Genomic DNA, 11,803 nt, shown 5'->3' on the forward strand with positions numbered 1-11,803 from the left:
TAAGGATCTTATTACCAAATTAAGCAAACTTGGGTTCTTGCGTAAAACAAGTGTAGTAAATGAAAAAGGAGCTGTAAATGCTGTTTTGAAAGGGGGCTAGGAGCCTAGTACAATGACAAGTAGACAAATGCCCGTGGGTACAGGCCTAAAGCGCAAAACTGAACCTTGCCAAAGAGGCTTTGCAGAGCAAAAAAACAGCTCCGTAAGCGTGAAAAGAGAGAAAGATATCAATACCACTTTATTTTTCCTCATTTTTTTAGTACTCTTTGTGTATTATGCTGAGAAGTAAAGCTTTAAAATAAAAAGGAAAAGCAATTTCAGGGAATTTTTTCGGTGTCAGGTTTCTGTAAACTATATTGTATCTCAAGCCATCAGAAAAAAGACCTTCACTCAATTGCGTTTTTGCATTAAAAATAAAACAAAGGCGTGATTAAAGTTCTGTAACATATAATGTGGAGTTATAATACAGTTGATGTTGGCAGCTGAGAGTACTCTGACTGGAATATCAAAATGACTACAATTTTAGAGAAGAAGATTGTTTTATTTCTAAAATATTGGTTCATTTGCTGTCATTTTCTATAAAGAATCAAATTTAGAGGGAATCCTCAGATTTGTGAAAAATGATTTCCTGACAAGTGTTTTTTTTTTTTTTTAAGAAATTTCAGTTGCATGTAAAATATTACTACTAGGATAGCATGAGTAATGTATTTTTTTTATTAGAGAAATTGCAATTTGATAATAGAATAAAATATTGCATATGTTAAAAATTGGCTAAATCAATAAAAAAAATACTTTGAATTTTATCATTTTATTTAGATAAAATTTTATAATTTTATTGCATTCAAATAAACTTTTAAATACGAATTTATTTGAATATAAATTAAAGAATAAGAGTTTATTTGAATATAATAAAATATATGAGCTTATTTAATAAAAGTCAAATAACTCATATTTTTTAAAATATTTGTCTTAAAATTTGAATTTAAAATTTATTATATGTCATTTTTAAATATAATTGTATAAATTAATTAAATTAATTTTTTATTCCCAAAATGTCCATTTGCATGTGCACATGAAATTTTCTTTTCTTTTTTTCTTCGTTTACCCAGAATTAATGGTGGGAATTGATGAGATCTTAGCTGTTGGATCTGACAAACTATTGTTGGACCATATCAAGTTGGTATTTTACTTGCTTAATTTACAAGAACTAGAATGTTTGAGGGAGTTTCCTGGTTAAGGACAAAAGAATCCTAGTTGTTTAGCTTCAAAAACTTACCTATAGTTTTAATTGACACTTTTTACCATCAATGTTTTTAGGTGAGGATCTGTACTAGCTTTCATGTTTATATATCTAAGGTTAATAAAGACTGGGGTTGAAAACAAAAATCCAGATTTGAGATCCAATTATTCAATAAAAAAGTATTATGTTTAAAACGGTTAAAGTGATCCCATCAGATTTTCTTTTTGTTTCCTTGTTAAATGGAGAATTATAAGCATAAATAAATTTATATTTATATATGAGCTCATTGTAATTTGCAAGCATTTTTACTACTGTTTACCTTTCAACCTGATTTGAAGTATCCTTATCAGGATACCTAAAATATTTAAAGCCACCTTTATAGATGACAAGATTAAGCCTCAAGATTACTCCTTATTCCTTAATTAATGTTATGTATTGAAATATTAAGGCCAAGATATCATAAAGCTTTGCTTAGTGGACAAATAGTATTATTGCACTTAATTAATAATAACATGAGTGTTTTATACTTAATCTTCACATCCCTATGTACCAATATCATTGAATTTATATTTTATTTGTAAAGTTTAAGTTCAATTTTTACTGTTTTAAAATAAGATAATTTTCTTCATTTAATATTTTTTTCATAAAAAATAATTCAATTGATAAGTATGTGTAATTAACCTTTTCCACCCAAGAAAACTATGGTATCCAAAACATCCTACCATTGAAATATAGATCTTTCGTATTGAATTTTTGAGAAAAGATTTTTGGTATGTTAATCATGGACACAAAGAGGAGTTTCAGTTCATTGTTACATGTGACAATGTGAAAGCTTTTTAACGTATGGTTTTTAAGATACAAAGGTTAGAAAAAGACGGCGGAATTAAAGGAGATAGACAGACAATAACACAAGGAGAAGAATTCAAGATATTTTAATGCTGAACCGAACTTAGCTAAGTTATTCATGTAATTATTTATAAAAAATAATATTTAATAAATTTAAATTTAAATTTAAAATCTTGTAAATTTTTTAAATTATAAAAAAATTTTAATGGTTTGAACAGAAGAAAAAAATTTATTGTACAAGCCATTGAGCAATGTACTTGATGAACTGTTTATATATTATTATTCATTAAAAAAACAATAAAGTAGTAATAAACATGAACAGTAATAAGATTGATGACTGATAGTAGTACTAAAAAAAATTGTTAAATTGGTGTTTCATTTTTCAACAGTTTGAAGCTGTTTTGGTCAAAATCCCATCTCTAAGAATTCACACAGCATGGTTTTGTCGGGTGGAAAATCCCTCTCTTTTGCATCTTCTGTCACTTTCCGTGTTTTTTCCACAGCAAGCAAACTGAAACAAGGAAAAAAGCCCACTCAACCGCTAACAGTTGATTTTTAAAAACAACAGCAAAACGTTGGAGTAAAAACTTAAGGGAACAACCGATTATCAAGAAAGGTGGGGGGTTAAACAGAGAGAGAGAGAGAAGAGAGAGAGAGAGAGAGAAAAAAAAACAATGAGTTGAAAAGCCAGATAAAGAGTGGGAAGATAATAAAGAAGAGAGTTTTAGGGGGGGGGGGTTGGGTGTGTGTTTTGTTCATAAAGCTAAGGAATTTGCAAATGTCACTAGAGTCTGAGGAGATAAAGACGATTGAGCAGTGGAAGTGGTCCGAAATGCAAGGCCTTGAACTTGTGCCTCCTCCTCCTTCTGACCCTTTAAAAACCAACCCATCAACCCCTTCTCCAACGATAACAACAACAAGAAACACTCACTTAACAGAACAACCAAAAGAGAAACCTCAACAGCCAGGTCGAGCTGAAGCTGAAGCTTATCAAGAAAGTGTAGGAGAGAGAAGAGAAATGGAAAATTCTTCTTCTCCTGCTTCTTCTTCATCTGGGACAAAGAAGGATGGGAGTAATAATGGTAGTGGTGGAAGCGGAGAGAAGCCAGGGGATGTTCCTTCAGTTGGGTTTGGTGAACTATTTAGATTTGCTGATGGGTTGGATTGTGTGTTGATGGGAATTGGGTCTCTTGGTGCTCTTGTACATGGCTGTTCTTTGCCTATCTTCCTTCGTTTCTTTGCCGATCTTGTCAATTCTTTTGGTTCTAATGCTAATAACATGGACAAGATGATGCAAGAAGTTTTGAAGGTTTATATAATTTAAACCAAAATTTCATTTTATTTTTGTTAAGCTAAAGTATTTTCATTAAAAAAATAATAAATTTTCTTCCCTCTTGATTTATAGTATGCATTTTACTTCCTCGTGGTGGGTGCTGCAATTTGGGCATCTTCATGGGCAGGTTAGTTCATGATGGAGAAGACAGTTTTTTTTTTTTATCCTTTTGATTTTTCGTTCAAAGTTCTTGGTGGTTTTGTTGATGTAATAATTGAAAGAAAGCTTGAAAATTGGTTGCAGAAATATCCTGTTGGATGTGGACTGGGGAGAGGCAAACAACAAAGATGAGGATCAAGTACTTGGAAGCAGCTTTGAACCAGGACATTCAATACTTTGACACTGAGGTTAGAACTTCTGATGTTGTGCTTGCCATCAACACTGATGCAGTTATGGTCCAGGATGCCATTAGCGAGAAGGTAAAAGCAGAAATATATTCTTAAAAAGGTTTTTCTTTTTTTCCTTTTTGGTGTCAAATTGAGCTCTGGTTTTTTTTTGTGGCCTGTGTTGTGCAGTTGGGAAATTTCATTCACTACATGGCAACATTTGTGTCTGGTTTTGTGGTGGGTTTTACAGCAGTATGGCAATTGGCTTTGGTCACACTTGCAGTGGTTCCTCTCATTGCTGTGATTGGAGCAATCCATACCACCACATTGGCCAAGCTCTCTGCAAAGAGCCAAGAAGCTTTATCACAAGGAGGAAACATTGTGGAACAGGTAAAAAAAAAAGCAAAATTTGAGTTTCAATTTGTCGGAGAAATAGATTAAAACCATTTTGTACTAAGTTTTCCCTCTGTTTCTTCATCTGGGTATTTCCTAATTGCAAGCTAAATTGCAGACAGTGGTTCAAATTCGGGTTGTTTTGGCTTTTGTTGGTGAATCAAGAGCATTACAAGCCTACTCCTCAGCATTGAGGGTTGCACAAAAGATTGGTTATAAGTCTGGCTTTGCAAAGGGAATGGGATTGGGGGCAACTTACTTTGTTGTTTTTTGCTGTTATGCTCTTCTTCTTTGGTACGGTGGTTATCTGGTTCGGCATCACTACACCAATGGAGGACTTGCCATAGCCACTATGTTTGCTGTTATGATTGGTGGATTGTGAGTACTCTGTTTTTACTTTTCTGTATTGCATTGATGTATAACTATGTTTTGCTCAAAGGTATATTTTTAATCGATAGGGGTTTGGGGCAGTCTGCACCAAGCATGTCTGCATTTGCCAAGGCCAAAGTGGCAGCAGCTAAAATTTTCCGTATAATTGATCACAAACCCAGTATCGATAGAAACGGTGACTCAGGTTTGGAATTGGAGTCAGTTACTGGTCTAGTTGAACTGAAAAATGTGGATTTTGCATACCCTTCAAGGCCAGATGTAAAGATCCTTAACAATTTCTCCCTAAGTGTTCCTGCTGGAAAAACCATAGCTTTGGTGGGAAGCAGTGGTTCGGGTAAAAGCACTGTAGTCTCCCTCATTGAGAGATTCTACGATCCCACCTCAGGTAAAAACTATGGTGTGAATGGTTTTCAACCTCTACATCCAACAACATTAAATCTTATCTCATTTAAAGTAAATGATATCATTAATGTTTTATGCCAATTGAAGTTAGTTTTATTTTTGAGTTTATGTATGTATTTTTGGGGGCATTGTATACTTGTAGGTTGGGAAAATCTCAGCTAAATATTGTACTTGTGCAGGAGAAGTGCTGCTAGATGGGCATGACATAAAGACATTAAAACTGAGATGGTTGAGGCAACAAATAGGACTTGTGAGCCAAGAGCCTGCTCTTTTTGCTACCACCATTAAAGAAAACATTCTTTTGGGTAGGCCTGATGCAAACCAAATTGAGATTGAAGAGGCTGCCAGAGTGGCTAATGCCCATTCATTCATTGTAAAGCTGCCAGATGGCTTCGACACTCAGGTTTGGTTTACTAATCTCAGATCATTCATTTGATATCAGTTTAATAATTGCTACCAGGCTGTATGCTTCATCAGGATTTCCTACCTTCTTCTGCAGCACTTGTCATTATATTAAGTGGTTGTCAATGCCTAATCTGATATACGGCTTAAACACATAAAAGCTCTGGTATAAGATAATAAGATCGAAATTAATGTTAGTGTTCGTGTTCTTCCATAAATACTGAACTATACTTACTAGCAGATTAGAAATGTATCTTTATATACCAGTTGGGCTGTTGACTTTATGGTAGTTGGGGATGGTGAGGGAATGAGCAAAGTAGGCACTAAGGAAGGTGAAATTTAATGATGGATCTTGACCGGAGGGGATCTCATTTGGTTAGACTTCTAATGCCTTATAGTTGCTTCATTTGGTCAACAAACAGAACCTAACTTACATTTATTATTTTGTACAATTTTTTTAAAGTCAAATTAGGAAAGTATTTGGTCATGCATGCACTTGTAAGAAGGTAACATGACTGACAGCAATGCATGTGCAGGAATAAGACCAAATTACTTAGAAGGGAGATGACCAAGCAGAGAGAAAAGAAAATGGGGATAAAGGAAAATAAAATATAAAGGCTTCCGAAATAAATAATTGCTGAATGTTCTATTTTAGTAGGAATATAGAAATCTACTGATAACTTGAAAATGACATGTGAGAAACAAATTGTGAAAAGAATAATTGGTATAAAATTACAAAAAATGTGTTGTTTGATGCAGAATTAATTAGACATAACCTTTTATTAAAGAAAAAAATAGAAGACTTGGGGTTAAATGAAGGGTTATTTTCCCCCTCGTTCAATTTGAGTGAGACTGTGGAGTCCCTTTAATTAGAACATATATATAGATAAGAACAATCAGCCAACATTTTAATAGTTGATGCACAAACAGTATTCCACACAAAATGATAATGTAATTATGCTTTATATAATTTAATTCATATGCCATTGGTAGCAAGGTGCAAAGAAATCTAATTGAAATTTCAGCCTGATAAAAATTTTCATGCTTTCATTTCTTTTGGAATTCTATCTTGTGATGAAAAGCAAAATAAAGTCGAGAAGAGAGATAAATTAACATGAAAGCATAAAGCAATTAGAGTTAATAATTCAGAAATGGCAGGTTGGGGAGAGAGGAGTTCAACTCTCTGGAGGGCAGAAGCAGAGAATTGCTATAGCCAGGGCAATGTTGAAGAACCCGGCAATCCTACTCTTGGATGAAGCAACTAGTGCGCTGGACTCTGAGTCAGAAAAGCTGGTGCAAGAGGCCCTTGATCGTTTTATGATTGGGAGGACAACTCTTGTAATTGCCCATCGCCTTTCCACCATTCGTAAGGCTGATCTTGTAGCTGTACTACAGCAGGGGAGTGTTTCTGAAATTGGAATGCACGATGAGTTGATTGCCAAAGGAGAAAATGGAGTCTATGCCAAGCTCATTCGAATGCAAGAGATGGCACATGAAACTGCCCTTAACAATGCTAGAAAAAGTAGTGCAAGGTAGCTTCCACAAGTCTGCATGTGTTTGTTAATATCTTATGAAGCACTATATTTTCTAGAATGTACCTGTTAACGTATATTGCTGCATGTTAATCTGAGATCTGTTGTCATGGTTCTTCTACAGGCCTTCTAGTGCCAGGAACTCAGTAAGCTCACCGATTATTGCCCGGAATTCGTCATATGGCCGATCACCATATTCACGCAGACTTTCTGACTTCTCCACTTCTGATTTTTCCTTCGAGGCATCACACCCTAATTACCGAATGGAAAAGCTTGCCTTCAAGGAGCAAGCTAGTTCCTTCTGGCGCCTTGCAAAAATGAATTCTCCTGAATGGGTTTATGCTTTAGTTGGTTCTATAGGCTCTGTTGTCTGCGGGTCTCTTAGCGCTTTCTTTGCATATGTGCTAAGTGCTGTTCTCAGTGTCTACTACAACCCAGATCATGCTTACATGAGTAGAGAAATTGGGAAATACTGCTATTTGTTAATTGGACTGTCATCAGCTGCCCTTCTCTTCAACACGCTACAGCATTTCTTCTGGGATATTGTGGGAGAAAATCTCACAAAACGAGTGAGAGAGAAGATGCTGGCAGCGGTTCTGAAAAATGAAATTGCATGGTTTGATCAGGAGGAAAATGAGAGTGCTAGGATTGCAGCGAGGCTGGCTCTTGATGCCAACAATGTCAGATCAGCCATAGGAGACCGGATTTCAGTGATTGTGCAGAACACAGCACTCATGCTTGTTGCTTGCACTGCTGGCTTTGTTTTGCAGTGGCGCCTTGCCCTTGTCCTTGTTGCCGTCTTCCCTGTGGTTGTAGCAGCAACTGTTTTGCAGGTTCGTTTCTAAAATTTATCCCTTGCACATGCATGATGTCATCAAGTATGAATTCCTACCAAAAATTGATCAATTAACTAATCTGATAATACCTCACAATTAAAAATGGTTATAAATTATGGTGAAACTGTTGCTGATAAGTGATAGTTTTTAGTTATTAGAACTTTATGCTAAACCAATTTCTATCTGCTTGTTGAGCTTATGTGATTGAGTTAATGCGATTCACAACTCCCAAGATTTTTGAAAATTTAATCAATCAGGCTTGTACAAGTTATGCCTTTTGGGGCAATATTGACCAGACATCAAGTTATTAACTGTATTTGTTGGATTTTCAACAGAAAATGTTTATGAAGGGTTTCTCAGGAGATTTAGAAGCTGCTCATGCCAAGGCCACACAACTAGCTGGAGAGGCCATAGCCAATGTAAGAACTGTTGCTGCCTTCAATTCAGAGAACAAAATTGTTGGTCTATTCTCCTCAAACCTTGAAACTCCATTGAGGCGCTGCTTCTGGAAGGGACAAATTGCAGGAAGTGGATTTGGGGTAGCTCAGTTTGCACTATATGCGTCTTATGCCCTTGGTCTTTGGTATGCTTCCTGGCTTGTGAAGCATGGGATCTCTGATTTTTCAAAGACAATCCGAGTGTTCATGGTTCTTATGGTCTCCGCCAATGGTGCAGCTGAAACATTGACCCTGGCTCCTGACTTCATCAAGGGAGGTCGAGCCATGAGGTCAGTCTTTGATCTTCTTGACCGTAAAACTGAGATTGAGCCTGATGACCCAGATGCCACACAAGTTCCGGACCGCCTTCGTGGAGAAGTTGAACTAAAGCATGTAGACTTTTCTTACCCCTCACGCCCTGATGTCCCAATTTTCCGTGACCTTAATCTTCGTGCCCGAGCTGGAAAAATTCTTGCCCTTGTTGGTCCAAGTGGATGTGGTAAGAGCTCCGTCATTGCACTTATACAGAGATTCTATGAGCCTTCATCGGGGCGTGTTATGATTGATGGAAAGGACATTCGGAAATACAACCTCAAATCCCTGAGAAAACACATTGCAATCGTGCCACAAGAGCCATGCCTCTTTGCTTCTACCATCTATGAAAACATTGCCTATGGTCATGAGTCAGCAACTGAGGCTGAGATCATTGAGGCAGCTACACTAGCCAATGCCGACAAGTTCATATCTTCATTGCCCGACGGTTACAAAACTTTTGTGGGGGAGAGAGGGGTTCAACTCTCTGGGGGACAAAAACAGAGAATTGCAATTGCAAGGGCTCTTGTGAGGAAGGCAGAGCTTATGCTGCTCGATGAGGCAACAAGTGCCCTTGATGCTGAGTCTGAGAGATCAGTCCAAGAGGCTCTAGACCGTGCCTGCTCCGGGAAAACTACAATTGTGGTTGCTCATCGGTTATCTACAATTAGGAATGCTCATGTCATTGCAGTGATTGATGATGGGAAAGTTGCAGAGCAAGGATCCCATTCACATTTACTTAAAAATTATCCTGATGGGTGTTATGCCCGGATGATACAATTACAAAGGTTTACACATAGCCAAGTTGTTGGAATGACTTCAGGCTCAAGTTCTTCATCAAAACCAAAAGATGACAATGACAGAGAAGGCCAGTGAACTTTTAAGAAATTAGTAGAAAAGGAGTATATCCCATATACCCCTTAAGATTTTTTGGGTGTTTACTCTGGATTTTAATGTTTTGATAATAGTATAATATATGTGCATTATCTATTTTTTTTCTTTTAACCCTATATGTTTTCTTCATGGATCTTTCTAAGGAAATGATAATGACAAATATAGTTCCTTTGAGATTGATTGAAACAGATTAATGTTGTACTTCCATCCTCAAACCATATGTATGCTGTTTGTCAACTCATTTCAAGATAAAAAAAGAGAGGATATGGCAAGAAAGTCAAGCCAATACTTGAAAAATAATTATGGGGAGGAAACACTGTAAAAGCAGGCCAAACATTATTTTAGCTGTCAAATCTTGCATGGAATCCAGTACATATCCGCGACAAATGATTAACTTTGATACATGTGATAATTCAATCACTTTCATAAGTTTGATCACATGGTAATGGATAATGTAATGGGGTTTGTGGTTGAAGACCTTAAGAGGAATGACACTTTTGGCATTTTCATCCATTACAATCCAACTTTAAGATGATGGATTCATGGCAAATAGGGGATTTATCCTATCCTGATCTCAACTGGGTATGTGAATATTAATGAGAGACCCAGTGGGGAACAAAAATAATTGAGTCTGAAACTCACATGGTGGTTGCTTGCTACATGTGCAATGAATCCACTTTACTAAGAGATAGAAATTGGAGGAAAAACATAAGAGGAAAAAATAAGACATAGACAAAGACCCAAAAGGGGATGGATATGAAAAGATAATAAAAGTCAGTCATGCTTCAGCCAGTATAGCAGCTAGTAGCGGACAAGCGTGAGAGAAAAAAGAGAGGGAAACTTGGACGGGAAAATGACACAGAGATGATGGTGTTGGTTCATGCCTTCATGGCCTCTCATCTCATGGGATACAATGTGACCGTGTGGAGCCCTCAGCCTAATCTCTTTTGTTTGTTAAATGAAATATACAAGGATTCTAGTGGCCACAGATCCACTGATGGGCCTTCGCCGGAAAGACTTTTGCGAAAGAATTGAGTGCTGAGAGCTTTTTTAACTTTTGGGAAATTGGAGGTATATTGGAGGATGTCACTCTGCAAAGCACAAGTACTGAATGCAACTCTTGTTCCTTTGTCTACATTGGAAATGGCAATGACTAAAAACAAGAGAGACAGTGCTATCTCATACATATTGACATTGATGGTCAAAAACACTCTTACGGTAGGTTAAGATGATGGCAAACAGGAGATGCCAAAAACTCAGGCCGCAACCACCGATTCAACAGAGCACATTTATCAGAACTTGACAGGAGTAGGTTTCAAAAGTCCTAAAATTTGTAATTAGTTTGTGAAGCTTATATATCCTTGGCCTCAGCAATTGCTTGAAAACGAGAACAATGGACCTAAAGGAAAAACAAAACCAGAATCATAATCACATCAGAACAATGATTGGGCTCTAATGTCCAGCCTATTTGGAGGCAAGCCCATGTCTTAAAGTGCTATTTCCTTTCCTCTACTCGAGGGCAAAGGCAGAGAAACCATTCAGATAATGCTCCACTAGAAGGAAAGACGCTTGGAGTTTCGAGCTTTCCTTCTATCCAACATAATTTATTTGAAGACAAGAAATGCCCAGACAAGCTCCAAGATTGAGCATCCGAAGATATTAACCACGTTCCATCTATAAGCAGCATGATATTATGGAGGCAACTTAATATATCTAGAGGCAAATCAGCAGGCTTTTCATGCACCAATCAAAACCTTCAAGAATGTAGACCATCAACAGACAAGCATACATGCCATGATTCTGAACCCTCCAAAAAAAGTTAATATTAATATATTTCAAGGGAAAGAAATGGAGCATGTTGTCGCATTTCTAACTAGGAAATGCATCATAATTCACAACCCTCTTTCCTATAACTGTTTTACTGTCCAATACTGCTAGATACACAATGAAGAAAGATCTAATGCAGCATATGAACTTCTTAACTCGCTTAATCCTAATAAGCTACACTTACCAGTATCCTTCTATCAAGCACCAATATTTAAGGCTCATAAGCATTCTTTAAGCTACAAATAAATGGCGTGTAAGGAGTTGTGGACCAATAACCACATAGAGGAGTAGGAAATACTAGCAATGACAAGCATTTTCCATTGGATATTTTATAAACTGGCATTATTAACCAGATCAGGAAGAAACAAATACTCGTTCATAGGACAGTTTGAGACCAATAAGTCTTTTATCATCATCATCATATGAACCACCACACTGACCCAACCCATGACTCAACAGTCAACACTTTTTATATCACTAACCAATTCCGGTAGGAATAAAGATCCTAAAATGGAATAGGATAGAAAAGTTCAACCAATATATCCAAACTTGACGAGTATCTAGCGTGTAATCATGACTTTAAAATGAAAAAAAAAAAAAAAAAAATAAAACGGGTTTATTTTGGAAGGTAAG

At 36.5% G+C, this 11,803-nt stretch overlaps 1 protein-coding gene across 1 annotated transcript; it reads left to right on the forward strand.

Annotated features, from left to right (window-relative positions):
* Positions 1-2,797: 2,797 nt before the first annotated feature.
* Positions 2,798-9,529, forward strand: LOC111311817 (ABC transporter B family member 1). Its single transcript, XM_022911553.2, has 10 exons — positions 2,798-3,395; positions 3,492-3,546; positions 3,663-3,838; positions 3,935-4,135; positions 4,257-4,516; positions 4,597-4,913; positions 5,110-5,333; positions 6,491-6,864; positions 6,989-7,697; positions 8,036-9,529. The coding sequence occupies exons 1-10, from the start codon at positions 2,865-2,867 to the stop codon at positions 9,323-9,325; spliced, it is 4,137 nt and encodes a 1,378-aa protein (XP_022767288.1). The 5' UTR covers positions 2,798-2,864; the 3' UTR covers positions 9,326-9,529.
* The last annotated feature ends 2,274 nt before the right edge of the window (positions 9,530-11,803 follow it).

The sequence above is a fragment of the Durio zibethinus genome, chromosome 1 (genome assembly GCF_047325235.1).
Source record: "Durio zibethinus cultivar Kanyao isolate XHJ-2024 chromosome 1, ASM4732523v1, whole genome shotgun sequence".
NCBI lineage: Eukaryota > Viridiplantae > Streptophyta > Magnoliopsida > Malvales > Malvaceae > Durio > Durio zibethinus.